Source organism: Mustela nigripes, chromosome 7 (assembly GCF_022355385.1).
Source record: "Mustela nigripes isolate SB6536 chromosome 7, MUSNIG.SB6536, whole genome shotgun sequence".
NCBI lineage: Eukaryota > Metazoa > Chordata > Mammalia > Carnivora > Mustelidae > Mustela > Mustela nigripes.
The window spans coordinates 88,488,955-88,515,444 of record NC_081563.1 but is presented as its reverse complement, the minus strand read 5'-3'; the positions used below and the strand labels follow the sequence as shown (position 1 = coordinate 88,515,444).

The following is a 26,490-nucleotide window of genomic DNA, read 5'->3' as shown; positions in this document are numbered from 1 at the left end:
CCAGAGAAAGGGGCGGAGAGGATTGTTGTCATCTTCAATTCTAGGCAGATATCTGGAGAGGTAGCCACTATGTGGGCTCTGAGTGAGCCCACTCTGAAGGAAACCTGGGGTGGTCACCTGCATATTTGAAATTGAAACTGAAAACATATTTCTTCACCATACTCAATGTTCTATTTTTTTTTTTTTAAGATTTTATTTATTTATTTGACAGAGAGAGAGATCACAAGCAGGCAGAGAGGCAGGCAGAGAGAGAGGGAAGCAGGCTCCCTGCTGAGTAGAGAGCCCGATGCGGGGTTCGATCCCAGGACCCTGAGATCATGACCCGAGCCGAAGGCAGAGGATTAACCCACTGAGCCACCCAGGCACCCTCAATGTTCTATTAACATGCACCTTTCTATCTTTTTTAAAGCAACAATTTGAAGGTCACAACTTGATTTTCTCTCCATGTAGTCATATGATGAATGCAGGGGGAAAAGATTTTTCTTCTGTATATAACTTATATGTAAATAATGAAATGCTTTTTTAACACTCATGGGTAAAAATGAGCTTAAAGTCACCTGCAACTTTATATCAGATTGTTTACCTTAGTGTGCATTTATTTTGAAACAATAGTAGATTTTCAGATACCAAGTCAAAGCAGAATAGTCTTACACCAAGTTGTGACCACTACATTCCAACTTAATCATACAGTATGTGTAATTTTTTGTTTGCATCATGCTATTTGCCCAATACCAAATTATATCTTTATTGGAAACTGTACACTCAATACTATAGGTTTCCAGTGATATCACCAGCTAACACGGGGTTTACAAAGAACACAAAACACTGCTTGCCTTTAGCAAGCCTTTGCTTTGCTAGTAAGCAGTTCAGTGACACTTCTCCCAAAGTCTGTTTAAAGGAATGCAATGCTCAAAGTTTGTTTAAAGGAATATAATTCTTGATCATATGCTCTTTGGGGCGTAAGCAAAGCTCACTGTATACATCACAGAGGAGGCTGGAACTTGCGAGGAGCCCAAAGAAAGGCTAAGTGTGGCTCCCACTTCCAGGTGGAAGGTAGATGTCAGACATAAAAGGTATCATGATCCACACAACACCTAACAAAAGGTCAATCTATGTTCTCTCAAGTACCTGATACTCTAGGTCCCAACTGTCTAGAGACAGTAGTAAGGGAATGTGTAATGCCAATTCATAGACTAACTCAAAAACTCCAAAGAGACAGTGTCTAACAGAAAAAAAGTAGGCATAAAAATATGATATGCAGTTAAACATATTTAATAGAAATACTAAAATAATCAGTATATTTCCTCTTGCTGAAATCATGAAAGAATATCACTTTGTAATCAAAGTTAACTTTTTTATCATGCAAAATGGTATTTTTGCTATTACATTCATAAGTAAAGACTGTATTTCAAAATAAGTTTATACAGACTTCAAAAAGGTCTACACTTACAGTGAAATTTATTTAAATACTATTACAGTTACATTGTATGCTGCTGGTATATGCATATTCACAGTTTACAAAGTAAAAAAACTACTAAACTTAAAGTCAGCTCTGAAACGGATGCATTTTCATTATTACATTCACTAGTTAGGTCTGTTCTAAAACTGGAGGAAAGAGATATAGGAGATATTTTGTAAAGAACAAACTCAGCACGTCAGCAGCAAATTTCAGTTAAATTAAACTGGAATCAAAATGAATGTTCTGAGTAAACCAAGTCAGTTCACCAGCTGAGAATGAAAATCAAAGTATAAATTGGAAGGCTTAAGGGAACTTTTACAGAGGATACTGTGTGGTGATTTTTTTAACAAATAAATATTAAAAATAGAATTCTCAAATTTATGATTTAAGAACACAATTCTGATCTTGTCAATAAAATATATTTAGAGGCATCAAAGGCAGGTAACACCACAAGACTGTGAAAATGTGACACTGACCTCGAAGATGTGTTCCTGAAGTTCCTTGGGATGGAGAGCATACAGAACGGCATGTCTGCTGAACCACGGGAAGCACCACTCTCCTATTAGATACAAGGCTGCATGACGCAGTAGATGTTCTGATAAGTTTTTAATGGGGGAGATGGAAAGAATTCTTAAAACAGATTTATGGCTTAAAAGTAGATGAACCCTCTCAAGAGCCTGGAGAGACACCACAAAATCACCCCAAGGTAATGAGCTGGTCCCGTGTTCATGTTCTGTGTTACACCAGCCAACACGAGGGCTTCTGACAACATAATGAGTTTTGAGATAATGTATTGTAGAGAAAAAAAAACCAAAAACAGAACAGTTCATTTTAAAGTTACTAAGTAAAATGTTAGTCTCATAATTAACTGTACATATTTGCTTTACAATCCCCTAATAAACATGTCAATGTTATGCACAAAGCATTTTACTTCATATTCTAATTACATTTCAAAAATTTATAATAATAATCTATCTGCAAGTTTGCTCTTGCAATAAATAGTCTTGTAACATTATTTTCAAAACCTAAATTCCAGTTGGTACTGTACCAAAATTTAACTTCGAAATTCACAGTACTGCCCAGAAACAGGCGGGTCCTGAGGTTCCACAGAAGGAGGGAGTGGTGTTGTTTCTTGGTGTTTTCATCTGGCAGCACTCTTGGGAGGTCACAGAGTCAGAGGGCTGTGGACTGGTATCAACCCTTCAGGCTGCTGTACTTTAACTTCATACTTTTACTTCAAGCAGAGACTTTTTAAATACATCTGACAGACGTATATACAAATATATGTAGATGTGAACATATACACACACATTTTGGACAAAAGAATGACAGCAATATATGTGAAACTTTCTTTTTTGCCACATGGATTCTATTTGGTTAATAAATAATGTTTTCCCATCAATCTACCGAAGTCCAGACCAACTATGCAGATAGGATGCCCATCCGGATGAACGGGAAGCATTTTCTTCCTCACCTTTGGGGAGTCCAAAAAGAAAAAAAATGCATTAATCTTCTCAGAACATACTTTGACATTACAAATCTGTTCTTGACCTTTCAGTATTTGCATTTCTCCATTAGACAATTCCAAAATAAAGACCCCAGCACAACTAGAATTATTGACAACAAGGGGAATTTGTACATTTGTATATTCTTTTAATATGGAAGCCTTAGAACCTAAACAGTTGTGTGGTAAACCTCAAAACTAAACCAAGAGAAACAAAAACAACTGGTTTTAATCACTCTGAAATCAGGTATATATTGAGGTATAATTTGCTTACAGTACTTCATCCTCTTAAGGTGCAGTACCACCATGCCCACCATTTTCCTTTTCCAGAAAGTAATATAAATTGGGCCACGTCATGTATCTTTTTTTTTTTTTTTTAAAGATTTTTATTTATTTATTTGATAGAGATCACAAGTAGGGAGAAGGCAGGCAGAGAGAGAGGGGGAAGCAGGCTCCCCGCTGAGCAGAGAGCCCAATGTGGGGCTCGATCCCAGAACCCTGAGATCATGACCTGAGCCGAAGGCAGAGGCTTAAACCACTGAGCCACCCAGGCGCCCCCGTCATGTATCTTTTGAGTGTGGTTCCTTTTGCTTAGCAGGAGGCATCTGAGAACTGTCCATGTTCCTGTGGGTATCGGTGACTCATTCCTTTTTATAGCTGAGCAGGATTCTACTGTGTGGCTGCACCAGTTTGTTTTACTCATTTACCAGTGAAGGATATTTCCGTTGTTTCTAGTTTTTCCCAATTTAAAATAAAGCTGCTCTAAACATTTATGTATGGGTTTTTAATTTTAAAAAATTTATTGAGAAATAATCGACATGAGATTCTCCCTTTTAGTGGTTAGGTTTGTGGCCTCTTTAATAATGTCAGCTTGTAAGTGGAGAAGGTAGAGTCTGCTAATGAGATAGAAGTCACAATTAACCTAATCATGGAAGTGGCACCCTGTCACCTTTGCTGTATTCTACTAGTTAGAAACAAATCACGAGGCCAGTCTAATGGCCACTCAAGGGGAGAGGATTACATAAAGGCATGAATGTCTAGAGGACATTGTAGTGACAGAAGACTTTTTAGAAGTCAGTCTTTCCACAGAAAGCTGGAGGAAGTGACATTAAGGGATGGAAAACTGGGCACTGACTCTGCTTTCTCCCATTAGAAGAGGCAGTGGCCTTGCTCCCAAGAATGAGAGCCAGGGGGCTGCATTTCCTAAATGAAACGCAGAAACTGCGTTTGGAATGAATGGTGCTCTCTGAGTATAAGACTTGCGACACAACAAAAATTCAGCCATGTCCCAGATCTGGCAGGATTCTGCCCTATGCAGACAATGTTCCTGGCAGCTGTTCATGTCCTTAGGTATATGAGGACCACAAGAAAGGCTGAGATTGGATGCATCTGCACCTGCTCTGAGTAACTATTCTTTTCTGATAAGGTTCTGAGTCCTCTGCAAACCAAATTAGACACTTACAGTGAGTATGAGTGTGTTCTCTTCCTGGAGATGACCAAAAAATGCTTGGTAAGTCTTTGCCTTTTTTCCTCTCTCTTTTTTTGTACATAATTGAGGTAAAATTGGCATATAACCTTGTATTAACTTCAGGTCTATTTCCTCTTTATTTGCTTCTACAGAGTATTAGACTTTAGTAATTTTGTACACTAAGTAACAACACACAGCTCTGTAAATTATAACCTAGTTAGGGAGCAAAAATGTAAAGAAGCAACTTTCAGCTCCTACTTGAGTAGCAAAATTGAGATTCCAGTCTTACAAAGAGAAGCACTGTATGACTGACTTACTTAGGGAGCGAACTCTGCTCACCTCAAGTTGTGTCTCAAGAAGAAAAGAAAAATGCAGTCTGTGAACAGTGGTGGGATCTAACATGCAGGAAGCAGGGGGAATTGACATGTGAACTACACACACAGCAACAACTGACTTTTGCAGTGTCTTCTTCACATTACTTGTTTTGAGACTAATGCAGTGCTCTGTGTTTTTTTGCCTTATGTAGCAATGCCACAGGCAGCTCTGAGCAGCTCCTGATACTTGCCTGCGGTGTGAGCTGGGTCCTTAAACGGTGTTTATTACAGGAAGTTTGACATCACTTGTCAGAGTTGGATAATCTAGTTTATCCCCTAAGCTGATGTTTCTCAAATATTTGTGACCCAGACCCATAGAAAGACAAACATTTTATATCAGGAGTTGATACAGACAGATACCAACATCTACCCATATACCCAGAGAGTTTCATGAAACACTTCTTATCCCTATAAGATTCAATGTATTCTGATGTCTGTCTCATTCTCTCCATTAAAAAAAAATATTCTGGATGTGATTCACCAAATTAATTTCAACATCCAGTAGTGGTTAGCAACCTGAATGAAAAATACTGGTATAAACTCCATACAAAATCAGAAAATGTAAATACTGCTTCAAAGGAGATGAAGGAGGCACGAGGTACTTGTGTTTTCTGCTCTTATGCTTCCATTCTTTTCAGTGCCAGGAAGAGTAGCCCTCTTTTTAGCCTCGTTTCTGCACCCCAGACATGTATGACGTGGTCTGTTGTCCTGAAGGCCTTGGTAAAGAAATATCCTTGGTCTGGCTGGTGAGGCTCAGGACTCTTATCTGCAGCATGGTGACAAGTCTCCTGTACATGACATTCCTTCTTGCACCTCAGACCTTTCACTTAGGTTTTCCTTTTACATGGAGTATGTTGCTGAGATTTCCAATGGAGGCAAATTCTTAAAGTTTCTATCAGAAAGGATCTCGAAAAATATTTCTTGAAGGCTGACAGTTATTTCTTACAGCATGCTAAAGATAGTACTTCACCAATGCTGCTGAGAAGTCCACTGTGAGCCTACCACTCCTTTTGAGGTAAAGAGGCAATGTGTCTTCTTTTGAGACTTTTCTCTGTCCTTTTTGGGGGGCAGTTTCACTTTTATGCGAAGAGGTAGACTTCCTTTTATTTATTCTACTTGAAATTGTATTGAGATTTTTCAAATGTGTGGATGGATGTCCTTTATCGGCTCTGAGAAATTTTCATTCTCTTCAAATCCTGTCTCTACCTCATTATTTCCTCTCCTCTTCTTCTAGAACTTCAATTATTAAATATGTATTAGTTATCTTCAGTATACCCTCTGTGTCTATTACCCACTCTTTCATTTTTTCTTCCATTGTTTTGTTTCTTTTTCTGATGATTCCTTCTGATCTTTCAGTTCAATAACTCTTGCTTAAGCCATATCTCTATCTGCTGCCAGACCACAGCACTTTTAATTCAAATTTTTAAAAGTTTTCTTTTGTTTTCTCATGTAATTAAGAGATAAGAAGTGAATAATCTTTCAAAGGTACACTAGCTTAATAATGGCCAAGAGCATCAGTATCACCTGGGAACTTGTTAAAAATGCAAACTCTTGGGGCGCCTGTGTGGCTCAGTTAAGCCGCTGCCTTCGGCTCAGGTCATGATCTCGGGGTCCTGGGATCGAGTCCCACATCGGGCTCTCTCTGCTCAGCGGGGAGCCTGCTTCCTCCTCTCTCTCTCTGCCTCTCTGCCCACTTGTGATTTCTCTCTGTCAAATAAATAAATAAAATCTTTAAAAAAAAAAATAAAATAAAAATGCAAACTCTTGGGTTCCACACTAAATTTACTGAATCAGAAACTTGGGAGTGTGCGGCCAGCAATTTGAGTTTTAATCATCTCACCAGATGATTCTGACACCTGCTCTATCTTGAGGATCACTCTCCAGCATTACTAGCGTAGCCAGGATTTTTAGGGAATAAAGGAATGTGCTGAAGAACACAAACATGGGTGGCTCAGTTGGTTAAGTGTCTGACTTCAGTGCAGGTCATGATTTCAGGGTCCTGGGATTGACTCCTGTTGTCCAGCTCTGTGCTCAGCAGGGAGTCTGCTTGTCTCTTTCCCTCTGCTCCTCCTAATGCTTGTGCATTCTCTCTCTCTCTCTCTCAAGTAAATAAAATCTTAAAAAAACAACAACCCCAAAACACCAACATGATGAGATAAACCAGTCAAAAGCGGGACAACCAGACATTTTGGGCCTACTAATGTGATGTCTCAGAAAGTACACAGTACTTTCAATACACCTATGAGGGATTTTTATCTCCCACCCTCTCCAATTGCACCTGTGTCTAAGCAGAGACCTGACTTCCTATTTACAGGCAACAATGGAATAACTTACATGCTATCTCAAAGTGCCAAATCCAGAACTGAGCTTCTAGTGGATAAATGACCAGTTTCTTCAACTAATAATTGACATATTATAAAAAGAACATGGAACTGCTATAGATAACAAAAACAAAACAGAGCTTAAGGGACATCAACCAAATGCAATGTGTGAGCCCTATTAGGATGCTGCACAAAGACATCTGCAATAATCGGAACACCGCGCATAAACTGGGTAGAGATGGCAGAGAAGTCCGATACACAGTGAAGTGTTTGCTGGGAAAATCATATGATGTGTGGGATTTGCTTTAAAATCTCTCGCCCTGGGGCACCTGGGTGGCTTAGTCAGTTAAGCATTGGCCTTCAGCTCAGGTCATGATCCCAGAGTCCTGGGATTGAGCCCTGTATCGGGCTCCCTGCTCTGCAGGATGCCTGCTTCTCCCTCTCCTGCTGCCTGCTGCTCCTCCTGCTTGTGCTTTCTCTCTGTCAAATAAGTAAATAAAATCTTAAAAAAAAAAAAAAATCTCTAGCTCTGCTCTTCCCCTTTCAAAAGAAGTCTGATTATGAAAATTGTTAAAGATGATAGCTACAAAGGACATGCCAGCATTCTGCCTGTATGCTTGAAAAGGTCACAAATAAAAACATTTTAGGGACACCTGGGTGGCTCAGTTGGTTAAGAGGCTGCCTTCGGCTCAGGTCATGATCCCAGCGTCCTGGGATCGAGTCCCACATCGGGCTCCTTGCTTGGCAGGGAGCCTGCTTCTCCCTCTGCCTCTAGCCTGCCACTCTGTCTGCCTGTGCTTGCGCTCTGTATCTCTCTCTCTAACAAATAAATAAAAATCTTAAAAAAAAAAACAAAAAACATTTTATATTAACAAAAATGAAACCATGATCTTTAAGGAGTAGTCTGAAATCAGGTAACTACAGCAGTTATATGAGAATCATTTTAAAGGAGTTTATAAAATCACAGTGTTAAATCTATTTGCCACAAAAATCTAAGCACCAAATACAGGACAGCTTTAAAACAGAGTCTGCCTTGAGAAATGGGACTGTCATGTACGATATGGACCAACTGTTGGGTCATATGACTCTGCTGCCTCTAGACTATTTGGCAGGGGAAGGAGTAAGAGTGAGGTGGTGGTGGGGGGCAGTGAGTAGGAAAGAATAAGCTAATGCATGTTAATTATGATATAAAATAAAACCACTTTGATAGAATTCAAGGCTAGAATTACATGTCTAACTTTCAAAGATCTAACTAAACACTATTGTACTTGTTGCATCTTAAAATTATATTATGTACTATAATTGCCCTGAAGTATTAAAACGTTAGCTTTTCAAATCTAGTCACAGGTTACATATATGATAGAACTCACTCAAATGAACCAAATATTAAATGTTTTAAGTCACAATGTCACAAGCAAGATTGTAAGCACACAGAATTTCAACCATAAGTCCAACATTTAGTGTAAGTTATCCAACAAGAGTTTTAATACTTTCCTTCACCAACCTTGAGCAACTGCAGCCAGTTTTCCCTTTTCTTCAGGGCTGAGCTGCAACATTGTGTCTATAACTGGAAGGAGTCTCTCTTTCTCACTACCTGGTTTCAGGAAAATGAACTGCAGCAAGACATTCTTCAAGTACTCCAGGTTAGCCACAGACTTTTCTCGTTCCTGATTTCTTTCCAATCTTCTTATTTCACTTTTGAGGAGCTGATGTTGGAGAAATGAGTTAAAAATGAGTTTTAGGAGCTTCAGGTTAAACATGGCAGGCTGAACATATGCACTCTTCTTCTCTTCCTCCCGAAATGCCCCAAAAAATGACTATAAAGGAGTGATTAGGAGAGAAGGAAAAAAAACAGATGAGAAATATCAAGAAATTCCTATAAGATGGGAAGGAGATAAAGTGGAAGAGACTCAGCCCAGTGGCACACTAAGTATCACTGACAGAATGGATCCCGCAGAAACACCAAGAAGCTCCTGCCTCAAAGTATAAAGGAGTACAGGAAATGGAGTTGAAGACTGAGGACTGATGTCAAGTCTACATAGTCAGCCTGTCATGGTACCAACTACCATGATGCTCCCTTCACCTCCTATTCTCTACAGAAAGTAAACCAGTGGGCTCAGCGCTGTGGGATAAGACACACTGCAGAGGGCAAGCAGAGCTTGAAACCAGGGACTAAAGTAAACATCTACATCCACCACTAACCCCTTTCCTGCCCTGCTCACAGACTGCAGGTAGTTACGGTGTCCAGCGGGAAGTTATATTTACCTGATGCACCACAGCTGTTTTGTTTACCAAAACAAAAGCCAAGTCTATGATAGAGTGAAAATTCAGGAATATAAGACAATCTAAAATACTACCGGAAAAATGGGGCAACAGGATATGCAAAAGACAGTAGAATGCTAAAGTGTTTGAGGAATGGAAATTTGTGGAAATACCGCATTTGAATAGTCACTTAGTTCACTGGGCTAGTTAGCAATTTGTTAGATGTGGTAATGTTTTGACTATGTAGGAAAATGTTATTTTATATAGATGCATACTAAAATATTTAGAGGTGGAATGTCACAATATACATAATTTACTATGAACAGCTAAGTAATTCAGCATTAAAAAATTAATTTAAGAAGGATAGCTGAGGCCCTGCACAGAGGGAGGATAGTCGATTTGGAGAAGGATGCAGAGGGCAGAACCATGTGCTTTCCAGACAGACATGAGCTGGAATGTTGCTCCACCATTTATCAGCTTCAGGCATTCTCTCACCAGTGAGAATGAGGATTAGACAGATGATATATGTAAAGCCCAGGGCCTGGCTCACAAGAACTGCTCAGTTAAGTAGCAGGACTATGTTTGGAGAAGTGACTTAGCTGTGAGCCACGGTGGATTGTGTAACCCTCAACTACTCTACTATCTACATATGGCCACACGTTTCTAGTGTCACATTTAAGTAGGAAAGTTTCCTATGGTACTTTACTATCTCCACCCACAATTTGTGATAAGTTTAGTGCCATAAACATCAGCTGAATGATCTGAATGAGAAGTGTCCCTAGTTTATCTTTAGAGCATAAGGGCTCATACCCACTTAAGTTTTCCCTAAGCATATGTGGAACAATGACTTATGAACCTATTCTAATCCATTCTCAAATCTATCATAGTTTCTAAGAAAAGATAGTAATTTAGTTAGTCTTTATATAATATATATCCAAAGCAATTTATATTTCTCAGTTTCAGGAACGTGACATCGTAAAGAATGAAGATGTGATGGATGTGTCTCATCTGGAGAGTGGGGGGGGGGTCAAGAAAACCAACCTGTTGCAGAGAGAATTTTCTGGGTGGCAGTATTGATCTTACCTTAATTTGCTCCATAAGGATTGCATTGGTTGCTTCTGTTTCCCGAAGCAGGCCATTTAAGTGATCGGCACTTTTTGTGGTGGAGCTGAGCTTTTGAACCAATTCTTCTTTGGTAAATTCAGCATGCCATAGAGGAGGCTCTGCAAGATGTTGTTCCAGTCATTAAGTGTCAAAATCTGAGATTACAGATGTTGATTCTAAGTAAGAAATATATCTAAGCACAGATCTCTTACTCTACAGTATTACTCAGGCCCACTCTCTGTCATTCTTCTGTTCAACATATCTCAGTTGAAAGGTTATACTTCGAACGTGACACAAATAAGGCAGAATCTATGTTGTAAAGTATATAATCTAATTGAATTCAAGCTCTACAAGCCCCAATTCTAGAATTTGTTTGCCCTGTGTTTCTAGACTATTCTCGCACTCCTCTATATCCCAAGAGTTTATGTTGTTTTACTTATAAACGAGGGGAATAATAACATTTACCAATCATTTATATCATGGATGCTCATAAGAATATTATAGGAGGTGGGTAAGTATCATTATTCAAATTGTGTAGATGAGGGAAAAGGCTCAGAGTTGATAAGTAATCTGGCAAAAATCACAAAGCCAGATGTAATTCTGGAGTCTGCTGTCACTCTCTTGTGATCATTACTAACCTTGTCTGGTGGGACTGCAGTTTCCATCCACACCAAGATTAGTGACCAAAGACATAAACAGTCTTTACTCTAGATCCTGAAGCTTCAGGAGAGAAGAGAATTCACCCTGAATTGTGAACATTCATGACAGGTAAAACTAACATACACTGAAGCTTTAGTATGTCTAATAAATCTAACAGAGGAATAAATAAAAGCTGTCAAACTCTTAGAAGGATGAGAGAATAGTTCATCTTACTTTCTGATACCACTATAGGACTTCCAACCATCTATTTCTGGCTCAAGCTTGGGGCAGAACTAGCATTTTATTTTAAAACACTCAACTGTTTCATTCTGCAGGAGAGTTTTCCATTTGGAGTAGAACACTGAAAGAAATTTTCTTAGAGTAGCTCAAAAAAGCACATAAAACTTAAGAGTTAGGATTTATTAGACAAGACAGTAGAGCTAAAGAGGAAAAACATACCCAGTTTAGTTTCAGGAGAATTAAGCAGCTGCTCTAAAGACTGTGGGTGAGTGCCAGAGGAAGATACAGACTCTGTGTCGGTGGTCTCCATTCCTTCTCCCTCCTCCCGGGTAATGGCATACATGTCCAAAAGGGGGAGATCTGTGCTTCTCCTTTCTCGAAGGTTCTTCAAAGGTTGGTGAGATGAAGCCAGGCCTATTGAATTTTTTTTAAAAAAGTAAGTGTGAGATTGTTCAAAATCATGGATTCTGCATTCACAGAGATACACAATGAAATTAAAATGATCATAGGAATGTTAAGTGGTATGACAGCGAATTTCAGTAACTAGAAGACCAATAAATGGTGCATAAAGAATTTCTAAGACTGCCCTAAAAACAGTTATTAACTTTTAATCGTTTAAGTAATTTCAATAGAAACTATAAATTATTTGCTACCACCTAGATAAGCTCTATTATTAGATACCATAACAGGGAGGGCTATACAGTTGCAGAATACTGGCAGAAATTCTCAACTAGACTGTTTTTGAGGATTAGGTATTTCAGATAGCTGCGTACTTTCTGAACACAATACACTTGCTGAACTCTGCTGAGCAGATGTACTTGTTCATCACTACCTTACATCTTCACCTTTGTTGGGTCCTTCCATCGCCCCCTCACATCATCAGTGTTCAACCAAGAAATGCCTAGCACCCAGGGCAGGGAACTAATCTATTTTTTTTTTTTTTAAGATTTTATTTATTTATCTGACAGACAGAGATGAGAAGCAGGCAGAGAGGAGGAAGCAGACTTCCCGCTGAGCAGAGAGCCCAATGCAGGGCTCGATCCCAGGACCCTGGGATTGTGACCTGAGCCGAAGGCAGAGGCCCTAACCCAGAGCCACCCAGGTGCCCCAGAGAACTAATCTGTTTTACTCCCCCAGCCAGGCTGTCCTGTTTGCTGATAGTGAACACTTGGATAGAACTGTAAGAATTATAAGGTACTTTCAAACACATTACTTGATTAATCCCAAGAAACACAAAAGTCAGGGAAATTAAATGACTTTGCCCAAGGCATCTTAGCAGGGTTAGGAAGCAAATTCTATGCCATATCTTTTAACTTCCAATTTCATTTATTTTCCATTCCATGATGTTGCCTCATTTTTCTCAAACATTAGCCTCCAGCTGCCTTTGCTGAATCACTTTCCAGGATTTCTGATATTGTGCCAACTGCTTATTCCACTGCTGATTCCTAGATCACAATCTCTCATGTGACTGTGTTTCCCTGACTGATTACTTCCTTTGATGACTCTTGGCATAGGCTGAATTCTTTTTTTTTTTTTTTAAAGGTTTTATTTATTTATTTGACAGAGATAGAAACAGCAAGAGCAGGAACATGAGCAGGGGGAGTGGGGAGAGGGAAAGCAGGCTTCCCATTGAGCAGGGAGCCTAATGTGGGGCTTGTTACCAGGACCCTGGTATTATGACCTGAGCTGAAGCCAGAGGCATAACTACTGAGCCACCCAGGCAGCCTAGGCTGAATTTCTTGAAGCTGGGTTCACAGCCTGATGAGTAACCCATTGCTGCCAGTGTCCTGGTGACATTTTCCAAGGTAAATGGTATTAAGTATAAAGTTGATACCTTAAAGATGATGTAGCCTCATCTCGGCTGGCACATTTCCATCTCTTCCAGGGAGGAGAATGGAAGATACCAGCGGTAGCTGAACTAAATCTCCAACTAAGGAGAAATTTTAAAGGAAAGAAGCTATACTAACCAATCAATCCTATAAGTTCAGTGGGGCTTGGGTATTTCTAAGCCTCTCATTCTAATATTCCTAATTACAAAATAGATAGATTTGATGACTAACGATGGAGAACACCAAACGGATTCAGTGAATACTGGAATTTGGACACACGTCACGAGACTGCAGAGTACGTCTGAGTCAGAGAACAGGAAATGGCATTACATGGAGGGGAACAGATACAGGAAAATCAGTACTGGAAGAGGATACAGGCTGCTATAAGTATAACCAGGAAGGGGTCAAATGGTTCAAATATCTTCTCAGTAAGCAAAACCAAAATTCTTTAATCACAGAATTGGCACTGGTTGTCACCTAGTAAATTTTCTTTTTTCTTAGGGATTTGTGATGAATGTATTTAAGTGACATAACTATGTGAGCAAAGGTGAATGACGGATGCTCTCATGCACACACACGTACTTCTTGTGGTTGGTTCACTCTTAAGCTGGAAAAGCTGAGCTTCCACCTTGGACAGTTGCTGCTGTAAAGTTTCCATGGTCTTTCTATGCTCTTCCTGCAAATGGCGCACTTGATCACGGAAGCTGCTGCGAAGGACCTCGTTTTGGGATGTGAGTTGACTCACAGTCTGTGTGTGTTCCGATTTCAGCATCATGTTCTCTGACTGTATTGAACACAACCTGAAGGGTGAGAGGAACTTAATTTCGTAGCAGATCTTTCAACTTGACATGTTGACTCAGCTTTTCTCAACTGGGTTCTACTTGATAATTAGCCCCGAGATATCTATTAAATGTATGAATTAACTGCTAAGCGTCTATAATGGTATTCACTGTGTTAACCATCTGGGGACTCATCTCGTTCAAATCATCTTTGTGTTCTGTAACAAGAAACCTTGTTTGAGTAACTATGTTACAATGGTTCAGATGAGGAACTTCCTTCATCACTTATCAGAAAATAGGACTAAATTTAGAGCATAATACATACTTTATATCAGTGCCCCTTTCAGGTTATCTTATGTGGATGCTCATATAAGCATAGGGTATCTTTTTTTTATTACCTTGAAAACAGGAAAAAGAATATGTTCTTTCGACTCATAAATGAAGTCTTAAGGAAAGCTTGAAAGGAAGTTTCCTGAATCATTTTTGAGCCAATTAATGTAACACTCTGAAACACAAAGGCTTGGTTTACTATGGCTGTTTTTGAATCTCACTGCACATTAGAATCATTGGGTCCCTTGTTAAAAATACATTTAGTCCTCATTCTAGAGCCACAGAATCAGAATTTCCAAAGGTGGTCCTAGAAATCGCCTACTTTTAACAGTTTTCCGTGTGATTTTTATTTAATCAGCTTGGTACTAGTCAGTGGAACTATCATTTGGGAACCACTGTTTTCCGTGGTTCTATTTTAGTCTTGATTTTTAACGTTTGGCTTTGGTTACAAAAAAAAAAAAAAAAAAAAAAGTAAAAAGTAGAAAAAAAAGGAAAAACAGTTTTCTTTTTATGCCAGAGAGCCACAAGTACCACAAGTACTCTCATAAAATTTCAAATAATATGGAACCAATTATAGAAAAAAGTGAGAGCTCTCTCTTATTCACTCCCATCCCTTGCAGTATAAAATCCCAGCTCCAGGGGTAAACATTGTTAATGGTTTAGCACATAGCATTCCAAGATTTTTTATCTATGTGCTACACATATGCACACTATATTAAGGTTTTAAGACAAGATTTAGTGGCTAAAAGTGACATACAATAAAAATATCGTATGTTTAAGAAAAGGTTTCTTAAGCGTCAAGTTTACACCGATCAATGAGTTCAGAAAATGCTACTGTATATGTTACTCCTCAAATCTGCATTTTTCTGTGAGCATTATGTTCAAACACTAGTACAAAAGTAAAGGAAAAACCATCAGCAGACACAACAACAATTTCCTAAGGAAGATAATCGCTACATTTTAGAGCTAGGTTGGAAGTAAGGTTGGTAGTTTGCAGGTGGTCTCAGTGGTACATCTGACTCTACCTACCTAAGAGCTAAAAGCCTGAACCCCAACATGGACCCAGAATGACTATGCTGATGGAAATTTACTATGTCTCAGCTGTAACTGGGGTGTTTATATAGCTGGATCCTCGGCAATATAAGTATTAGTTGGTCAGTCTAGTTATTTTTATAATTTTTACAATCTCATTTTTATGATCTCATATGGGGAAAGTATGAGTATTAAGATGCTTAAAAAGAAGAGAATTTATAAAGAAAAGGCTATTTCTTCACACTGGGGGACAGACAGTAACAACATTATTCTTAATATTTCTAAGAAGGGGAATAAGACCTCTATAGATACCTGAAAATGATGTGAATTTCTAGTATTTAAGAGAGACTGGCACATAGTAGAGGCCCCGCCAAAAATAGTCATTAAACTTTAGAGGCATCACTTGCAATTTATTTGTCTTAGCAATATAATTTGCAGTAACTTTTCTAGAGTAAAAATCAATATGGGAAATTTCTGATATAAATAGCAAGCATCGCTGTGTTTCAGCAAATCTCCCAGTAAACCCTAGTGATAGGTAGCTATAAAACTGGTAGATCTTCCCTGAAACTTTTGATTTACATGGTTAACATATATAAATTACACTATTAAAAGATTAAAAAGCCAGGAAGATGAAGCTTTCAAGATTACCATCAATTAGGTAAGTATTAAAAGCATACCTGAAATATATAAAGTATTCCAACACACTTGATGCTCAATGAAGAACTCTTTTCCTTAGTCTAAGGTACAACAGATATTACCACCCAATTTCTTCATTACAGGAATTCAAATATCCTTGTTCACATCAATCTGTTCCTTCTGCCAATACCCCTGATGCCTATCTAAAATACTGATTAACGAGGGGCGCCTGGGTGGCTCAGTGGGTTAAAGCCTCTGCCTTCGGCTCAGGTCATGATCTCAGGGTCCTGGGATCGAGCCCCGCATAGGGCTCTCTGCTCAGCAGGGAGCCTGCTTCCCCCTTCTCTCTCTCTGCCTACTTGTGATCTCGGTCTGTCAAATAAATAAATAAAATCTTTAAAAAAAAAAAAATAAAATAAAATAAAATACTGATTAACGAAAGGTAACACTGTGACAAGTTGAAAACAGCTGCAAAGGTAAGTGCCATATTCTTTGTGATTCAGCAGCTGTGTGAATGTTTTCCACTAGAGAGAAAGAAAAATGCTTGTAATTTGACACCTGAGTTGGAAAGTGGGTTTTTTTCTTTCTTTCTTTTTTTTTTTAAAGAAAATTCTGGCCATGAAGGCCAAAGGAGAAACAGATTACTGGATGAACAGATAAAATTAACTGTTGTTAAAAGAGTAAAGTATAAAAACAATCAAAATGGGATAGAAAAACAAAGTTACTAAGCCTCTAGAAATATCTTTTTCTTTTTCTTCTTCTTTTTTTTTTTTCAAAAGATTATTATTTATTTTTTAGAGAGAGAGGAAAAAGAGGCAGAGGAAAAAGATCCCAGGAGTTCCATTTCACAACCCTGAGATCATGACATGAGCAGAAATCAAGACTCAGACACTTAACCAACTGAGTCACCCAGATGCCCCTAGAAATATCTATTTCTTATTTTCAATTTTTATTTATCCCAAGGAACAACACATTAGGAATTTCACAAAGAAACATTTTGCTGCCCAGCGCAAACACTGTTAGTACTGCCAGCAACCTTACTTTTCACGGAGTTCTGCTTCTTTGGACACAGTTTCCTGAAGCATCTTGTTATGCCGTTCTAGGAGAGTATCATGTTCAGACTGTAGTGTTTGAAGTTCAGAAACATTAATCTGTAAGTTATTTTGGGTGTCCTGTAATTTGATTTTTAGTTGATCAATCAGCATTTCCAGGTGTTCTCTGAAACAAACAGTTTTATAAAAAGTTTTAGAAGAGGTAAACCTGATTTTGTGGTTTCAAATAAATTTTATTACTTTAATCGTTTCATCTTTAATGTCACACACTTGCTATTATTATGGATGATTCTAAAGGAAATTGAATAATTGGGAGAATTCGGAGACTAGGATTAAATATATGTTATAGTAGTCAGATTTTAAACCCTAGGCCCTGCAGATTTTAAAAAACATCTCTGAACTTATAAATTTCATACTCAAATGGAGAAGAAACTATTAGATAGCATCAAAATGGCCTACTGTGTTATAGCACTATGCTTTTAGTTAAAAAAAATTACATAGTTGTAAGCCAACCATTAGGGGAAGAATGCTATAAAAAACAAATAGTGAAAGCCCCTCATTCTGTTTCAACTGATACAATTCACTGAGTTTACTTTTTTAGAAAAAACCATCTTACGCATAAGAAAATAGAAGGAATGTAAAAAACATTTACATTAAAATAATATGAATCCAAAATTCCAGCATAATCAAAAAAGGCTCTTGCAAATGCTGACATTTTCATATTAAAGGTGTCAATATTCAATTTCACTTTGAAATTTGAGGTTGAGCTATTAACAGAGAAAATACCTTTTTCAGTCTACAGTTCCCATATTTAATAGATATTTGAATGAAAAGTATCATACAAACATTGCAGATATTTAGTCCTACTTAGAACAGTAAGAAGCAGATGTAAAATTACTTTGAATACTGAACCTCTACTTAAAAACAAAGCACACATGCTATAGATTATCCTATTTCATATTCCTAGTATATTTTTGAATAATTTAAAAATTATGTGTATGTTAGTTTTAAAGATACAATAAACAAGATACCACTGAAACATAATTGAGACAGCCATAAATTTAAGAAGAAAAATGTAATTCTAGGCTAGAATTTAGTACAGAATTTAAAACTTTTTGAAATAAATAAAATGTTTTTAAGCAATTCTGTTTAGCCTAATTAAAAGTGGGTATGTCAAGGAAGCAATTTTATTCTTCTATTTCTCAATTTTCAAAATTGGAAAAACTAATCATAATGTAATTTTAATGTCTGTATTTCTGCTCTGACCGGTTCCTGCTACAACAAGATAACACTATTTAGCCTATTTTCTGGTTTTGCTGCTTACATATTAGTTTTATGAGTCTGTAACAGTGCCCTTCATAGAGATGTTTCCCTGTTACTGCCTAGAGAAACAGTGAAGCCAAGAAACTCTGCTCTCATTACATGTAAAATTCCTCAGTCAAATGAAATCAAAGCAGGATTCTCAGCCTACTTGGTAGAGAATCTGTTTTAGAGGAAAGGGGGGAACCCTGGATGTTTCTTTTAATTTAGACCTTACCTTTCTTGTTTAGCTCCTTCAGTTTCAGTCTGAGACACAGATTTATTTTTCTGTTGTTTTAGAACATTGTGAACTCGGACTTTGTAGCTCTCAAATTCAGAGGTTATAGCAGCTTGTTCTGCCTACAACATTTAAAAGAAAGAATGACTTTTCTATTGCAGATTCATTGTAACATAATCCTATTTTCTTTCAGAGTAATGATTTAAGATGAAAATGTTTTAGAAAATGAGTAAAAATGTCCAACACTCCTTACTCCTTAACTTCCTTTAAGAAGTGTGCATCTGTTGGCCTTAAAACTTTTTTTTTTAAAGATTTGTTTTTTTGAGAGAGAGAGAGAGAGAGAGAGAGAGAGAGAGAGAACAAAAGCAGGGGGAGGGGCAGAGGGAGAGCAGACTCCCTGCTCAGCAGGAAGCCAGACACCAGCGAGATCCCAGGTCCCTAGGATAAGGATCTGATCCAAAGCCAGACACTTAACCAACTGAGCCACAAGGTGCCCAAGTCTTATAACCTTTTAAAAGCATTTGAATGATAGAATTTTGTTTGACAAAAGATGTTTCTACCATGTTTTCCTCCTGGTAGTGTCAGTACCCATAAATTTCGTAATGGCACTATTTATTTGTCTTTGAAACCTTAGAAAGATTTTCACTTATGGAGAGGAATTCCTCTTTTCATAAATATAAGAAAAATAAATTCAAAGAAATTAAGCCACTCGAACTTCAAAGAGACAGGAAAAATGAAATTCTAGGTCTTCTACTTTCCCAACGTGATCTCCTGGGACCCTTCTGCCAAACTGGCTTATATCAGAGCTGCACCTCTCACAAAGCTACTGTACTGGGTCTGCTTTGCATGCTGAAGAAAGTAGGCCCTCACAACCATTCTATTGGAATATTAGTTTATAATCATTTGGCCCTCAGAAAGCACTATATAAAGCATAAAATTAAAAGAAAATAACTCTTACACACAGAAATTGCAAAACAAGTTTAAAATGGAAACGTGTACCCATGTCTTCCCTTTTAACAAAAAAAGGTTATACAAGTGACAGGATTGGATGGGGTTGGGTTTCAGGTCAGATGAGCTGCAACAGGTACTTACTTTTAATAAGTGCTCTTAAACAACAGCAAATCCTAAAAGGCAAGACCACAGCCCTCATGAGAACTGCATGCTAGGTGGTAACATCTGTCTGCTGGGTCTATGTGAGGAACGTACCTTGGCAACGCGGCACTCTTCCTGAAGGGCTGTCACTTTCTGCTGGTATGCGCTCAGTGTGCGCTGGTGCTGGTCCGCAGAGGTCTTCAGGTGTTCGTAAACTTTGTGCTTCTCGGAGGTTATTTCAGCCAGCTGAATCTGGGGCAAAACCTTTCAATTAAGCTCTAGTAAACTGGCTAAAGAAACTTGCCTTAAAAACATAAAACTTGAGTTTTTTTTTTTTTTTTAAGATTTTATTTCTTTGACAGAGAGAGAGAGATCACAAGTAGGTAGCAAGATAGGCAGAAAGAGAGAAGGAAGCAGGCTCCCTGCTGAGTAGAGAGCCCTATGTGGGGCTCAATCCCAGGACCCTGAGATCATGACCTGAGCCAAAGGCAGAGGCTTTAACCCACTGAGCCACCCTAAAAACACACTTGAGTTTTGGTGCCCCTAAAATTATACTTGAGTTTTGAATCATGAGTATATATAAGCGATAAAAAAACTACTATTACTGAAAGAGTACTGGGAATATGCTGAAAGAGTATTGAGAACATTTTCTCAATAAATTATTTCAGTTTTCCTTAAATTAAAACCCTGATTAAAAAAAAATTCCAGACTATTTGTTACAGTTCATTTATTGAATGCATATAAAAGTATATACAAATAGTATAAGTAGATATAAAGATTTATAAATATATATAAAAATATATAGGTATCTAGATAAAAATATAAAAATAGGTATAAAAATACATATTAATAGATAAAACTATATGTAAATAGATATGATATAAATAAGCTTTATAAAATAGATGTAAAATATATATTATATATAAATTATAGATACAGAAATACAGATATATAAAAATATATATTATTAATAGATATGCTATAAATATATATACTATAAATAGATATAAATATATATTATAGATAAAATCTATAATTAGATATAAAAATATATTAATAATATAAATATACATATAACATGTATACAACATACAAATATAAAACCATTTTTATTCCTGTGACTTTCAGAAACTCAGATCATTTAAAAAGCTCAGATGCAGGTCTGGGGCCATGTTTATTTTATATTTTATGTTGTATCTATTTTTAGTGCCTCAAAGATTTCCAAAATCCCCTTTAGCTTAAGCTAAATCTTAAGGGGATACTCCAGTTATATCCCATACTTACTGCTTCTACTTTTTCAAATGAAGGATATGTAGGGGGAAAAAATGTGTGTGTATAAAAATATGTACATAAAGATATTTAGAAAATTCCCTACATAATAGCTTACTTCTATGTGGAAATTTTTTTATAAATCCTAAAAAGTAAAAAGAATCTTACTTTATAGACTTCTACTTGTTGCTGGCTTGCCTCCAGTTCACCCTTCAAAGTTGCTTGAAGTATTAAGTGATCAGTTTCCTACAGAATAAGAATTTTGATTAAATTTAAAAAAGAAGTGATTGATAAATACATAAAATGAAATATGGAATTGGGAAATTAACATACTGCTTGTTTCGAATCTGCCAGTTCTTTTTTGGTTTTCACAAGCAGCTGCTTGATTTTGGTGTTTTTTTCCTCATATTGTTGCACTGAAGACTGTAGTGAAGCTAACAAAGGAAATAATTTCAGAACAGATTAAACAGTTTTTTTTAATAAGGTATCCAGCTTTTACTTTTTTTTAAAAGATTTTATTTTATTTATTTGAGAGAGAGAGAGATCACAAGTAGGCAGAGAGGCAGGAAGAGAGAGAGGCGGGGAAGCAGGCTCCCGGCTGAGCACAGAGTCTGATGCGGGGCTTGATCCTAGGACCCTGACATCATAACCTGAGCAGAAGGCAGAGGTTTAACCCACTGAGCCACCCAGGCACCCCTGAACAATTTTTTTAAGATTTATTTACTTTACAGAGAGAGAAAGAGCACAGGAAGGGAAGGGGCAGAAGGAGAGAGAGAATCTCAACCAGACTCTGTGCTGAGCGCAGAGTCCAATGTGGGGCTTGATCTCATGACCCTGACCTGAGATCATTACCTGAGATGAAACCAGAGAGTCAACCATTCAAATGACTATGCCACCTACGTGCCCTTAAATAATTTTTATGAATGAATTTAAATAAATGGATAAGACTTTTTTCTTGGTATTAACCTATCTTCAAAAGAAACTTGTTTAAAAAAGTAAAAATAAAAGAAACTTGTTTTAGTTTTTTTTTCTGAAATATTTCAAAATACAGGATAGCCGTGACAACAGTAAAACAGACTCACTATACCTATCATTCAGCTTTAACAATTACCAATACATGGCCAATCTTACTACCCAGAACAGGACTGTGGCCCATAGGCTAAAATCTGGCTGCTGCCTGTTTTGTGAAGAGTTTTATTAGAACACAGTCAAACTTATTTATTTACATACTGTTCATAGCTGTTTTAGCGCAATGATGATTATAGAGACTACAAGATGGCCTGCAAAGCCTAAAATATTTACTGTCTGGCCCTTGATAGAAAAAGTTTGCCAACTCCTAACCTACACCTTCACCTAATCCTTGTGCCCTCCTGGTTTTGTTTTGTTTGTTTGTTTTTGGTTCTTCACAAGAAATCCTTTGTAAATATTTCAGTATGTACCTTTAAAATGAAGTTACATACTTATATATCGAGAAGATAAACACTTTAGTTTTAAGAAGTTCCTCAAAAGTGGTACCATGTATTTCTAATTACATCACTGCAGAGGTACATACCTGGTTGTTTTTGTGATACTAATTGTTTCATAGGATGGGACTGTGACAGTTCACTAAGGAAAAATTGAACCATGATAAAAACAAAAAACTTTAACGCTAACAAAGGTAAAACAAACAAACAAACAACAACGAACAAATATCATATAAGAGTGAGTAGCTTTATGGTCTAGATCATAGGTACCCAAGAATCTGGCCACAGCCTGTTGTGAAAGAAATAAAGAGTATATGATGGAGACCATGGGGCCTGTGAAGCCATGAAGAAAGATTTCCTGGTCCTTCAAGAAAAAGTGTGCTTGACACCTGGTCTAGGCCAGTTATATCGGCACTATGTAATTGTGCTACTAAAATATCTTATAAGCAATGATTAACTTTATGTAGTTAAACCCATGTATACAGACCTTATTACTTGGTAAACATGAACAGGTATACTGTAAGAATATTATTTTAGCTATGCCTTTTTATGATAAGTCTAATTTAGTTATTTCCGGGCAACTATTTGCTCAATTCTGAAAAGCATTTTATAAAGCACAAACTATACACAAAACCTTTGTTAAGTGCTCCAGGAATTGTGATTAGATATAGTTAGTTCCTGAGCTCAAAGGATAAAAATGAAATTAGGGGATAATATTTCACATAACAACATAAAACAAAACATAAATGTTACAAAAGAAATACAAAAGGCTACTGGGTGGGGTGTCTACAGGGGCTAAAGGTTAGACAAAGTTTGCAAAGGACAAGGAAAATTTCATAGAACAGGAAACACTTAAGATTAGGAAGGATTCTAAAGGGTGGGCAAGAGGTAGGAGGGGGAGGGCATGAAAGATTTCCTTTAGAGAAGAGATACACAGTTACAGAAAAACACAACAAATCATGTCTCAGGAAAAATAAGCAGTCCTCTATCTGTGAGAGAGTAATGAGAATTAAGGTGGAAAGTCAGATGTTGGAGGGGTTTCAGATTAAATGTGTGTTGCTCATTTATTAGGCAACATTTCTTTTTCTTTTTTCACAGAACATTGTCCACAATGATTCCTATCTTTTTCCTACTCCACTGCAACTCCTTAACTCAGGCTTCCAAGACCTTTGCTCCCATGAGCCTGGTGGCTTTTGACAGATTCTATACCATTCCAATAAATCTGATATGCTGGCAGACCAATCTTTCTCCATTGTCTTCAGAAAGGACCCAAATATATTCTGGTTGATTTCAGGTACTTCACAAATTGGATCAAAAATGTCTTCCTCGGGGCACATGGGTGGCTCAGTGGGTTAAAGCCTCTGCCTTCAGCTCAAGTCATGATCCCAGGGTCCTGGAATCGAGCCCCACATCGGGCTCTCTGCTAGGCAGGGAGCTGCTTCCCTTCCTCTCTCTCTGCCTACTTGTGATATCTCTCTCTCTCTCTCTCTGTCAAATAAATAAATAAAGTCTTAAAAAAAATGTCTTCCTCATTATACTTCACTTTTCCCTAACAGGTCAAGTCTTTCACTCCAAGGGGTCAAGACTTCTAAAATTATACTATGTTTCATTTTGCTCATTCATTTTGCTGTATTTCATGGCTGCAGAAAGGAATACCCTTTTTCAGTCTGCTTTTTCTCTCCAAACCTTACCTTTAAGATCTACTTTGAGCCCCAACTTCTGATTGTTTCAGTCTACAGAATCTTTTCCCCCTCTGAACTCTTTTTTTTTTTTTTTTAAAGACTTTATTTACTTATTTGACAGAAGGAGATCACAACTAGGTGGAGAGGTGGGGGGAAGCAGGCTCCCTGCTAAGCAGAGAGCCTGATGTGGGGCTCGATCCCAGGACCCTGGGATCATGACCTGAGCTGAAGGTAGAGGCTTTAACCCACTGAGCCACCCAGGCAACACCCCCCTCCCCCGAACTCTTAAAGAGCACTCACTGCTTGTACCACTCATTTCTGTACTTAGTTATCAATGAGACATGGATGGCCTTCTTGAAAAAGCTTGCCTTTTTAGTTTTTCTAGGGTATCAATAGCTTCTCTTTCAGCTCAGTTAATGATCAAAAATATACACATTCACTAAATATAACCTAGAGCTCTACTATTCAATTTGCATCAAGAAAATAGTTGGAAGATATGATATGTGCATAATGAAAGCTATATGCATAATGAATTGTCTGGAAACTCTACAATCCATTCAATTACCTGAGTATTCTAAATTTTCCCCCTGGATGCATGTAGATCATCAGAATTCTGCATATGGGGCTTCAATGCTTTGTTTATTCATGGAATCACCTTTACTGATTTGGCTACAGGCTGAATGAAATACTACAAAGTAGTCAAGCGAGATGTGCTACTTTATTTATTGCGGAAATGCCACTGAGAATACAAGTCCAGATTATCAGTGGTTTCTATTAAAATTAAATATAAAATGGACAGAGGGTTTGAAAATTGCCTGAGCAGACAAAACCATTTAAGTCACGCAAGTGAAAATTTAGCTCATTCTGCAAAGTAAGTGGACTTGTCATCTGGAAAACCCCCACTGTAATAAGCAATCATTGTAAAGGTTAAATTTGCTTGTTTCACTTTATTTATTTTGAAGATTTTATTTGTGTGTGTGAGACAGAGAGAGAATGAGCACCCAAGTAGGAGGAGCAGCATGCAGAGGAAGAAGCAGGATCCCCACTGAGCAGGAAGCCCAATGCGGCACTTGGTCCCAGGACCTGAGCTGAAGGCAGACGCTTAACCAACACCAGCTGAGTCACCCAGGGGTCCCTCGTTTCACTTTATAAACCATTCTAGGCTATCGGTCTTTGAATTTGAAAATTCCCAGTTCATGGTCTGTTTTTATATGTAAAATAGATTCTTACATTGGTGATATGGTGGCTTTAATTTTGCTTTTTCTGGGTGTTTGATATTCCTAAGGTAGCATTAACTTCAAAAATCACATATAAGACTTTTGAAAACACAGATTTCAAGGCCCCACCTTTTTAAGATTCTGATTCTTCACAATTGTGCCTGGGCTTTCCAAAAAGCTCTGTGGATACATGGTGATATTTAAGTTAGGTCTGGGAGCACTGTTGCATATGACACAGTGGTCCTTTTATTAATAATGTCTTTTAAAAAACTTCTCTCACACATCTAAGTACCAGGAAAAGCTGTGTTGCTGACAAGCATCACATTTGCATGGCTTCTGGGAAGCTCAAAGCCAATTTATGGAGACCTTAGTGATAGCAAAAGTACACAAACATATACTTTATGTTTTCATCTTATATCTGACTTCACAATAGTGTCCTACAATAGCATCCTATATCTCAATGTTTCCTTTTATCCCATTTCCTCATCATTTATGTATCTAAAATCTTGTACAGTAATATCTTTGCAGCCAATGAAAATCATTTTATGGAACCTCAGCTTCTCTTCAGGAGGGAGTAACAAGAGGTAGACATACCTTCTGCTGTAAACAATTAGAAAACTGAACAAACTAGATTAAAGTTCCTGAAATCTAGCTGTGATCTCTGAGAAGGTAAATAAGGTGAGCCCTGTTATAGTTCTAGCTTTCTGTCTGGAGGCAACTTCTGGACTGTGGAACAGGAGGGGAATCCCAAATAGAGCAGTAGTCTTCACGAGATGCAAAGAACTATGGCTGGGGAAAAAACAGTGAATACGGAGCTGCAACTGGAACAATTCCCAGGGCTCACAGAAGGCTATAAATCGTTCCCACCGGCCAAAGTAAAGAGATTTCGTTTAATATACAGGCACTCAGTACACATCAGAAGATTCTCCACCTAGTTGAGGGACTGAACTAAATCTATAGGAAGTGTATGCCACACTTGTTTTAAAAAAGATGAAAAACAAGCCACTAAAGAATAAAAGTGATCCACAAATGACCTGACAAAGTTTAACTCTGTAAATGAATACAAGAAATCTAGCATTCAACAATGTAAAATTCACACCAATTTAAAAAATTATTTCCCATGCAAAGAAGCAGGAAAATATTACTTATAACAGGAAAAAATACAATCAGTAGAATTAGAATGAGAAGTTATAGAATATTC

General features: G+C 37.6%; 1 protein-coding gene across 2 annotated transcripts in view; it reads right to left on the bottom strand.

The window, feature by feature from the left end:
• Positions 1-1,256: 1,256 nt before the first annotated feature.
• GCC2 (GRIP and coiled-coil domain containing 2) overlaps positions 1,257-26,490 on the bottom strand; it is a 55,888-nt gene continuing 30,654 nt past the window's right edge. For both annotated transcript variants that reach the window (XM_059406382.1, XM_059406381.1), the window contains exons 14-23: positions 21,261-21,361; positions 21,096-21,173; positions 19,773-19,910; positions 18,567-18,688; positions 17,019-17,195; positions 13,783-14,000; positions 11,591-11,785; positions 10,472-10,611; positions 8,631-8,832; positions 1,257-2,933 (exon numbers count right to left, since the gene is read on the bottom strand). In XM_059406382.1, the coding sequence (XP_059262365.1) occupies positions 2,863-2,933; positions 8,631-8,832; positions 10,472-10,611; positions 11,591-11,785; positions 13,783-14,000; positions 17,019-17,195; positions 18,567-18,688; positions 19,773-19,910; positions 21,096-21,173; positions 21,261-21,361 (1,442 nt within the window). In that variant the 3' untranslated portion in view covers positions 1,257-2,862. The remainder of the gene's footprint in view (positions 2,934-8,630; positions 8,833-10,471; positions 10,612-11,590; positions 11,786-13,782; positions 14,001-17,018; positions 17,196-18,566; positions 18,689-19,772; positions 19,911-21,095; positions 21,174-21,260; positions 21,362-26,490) is intronic.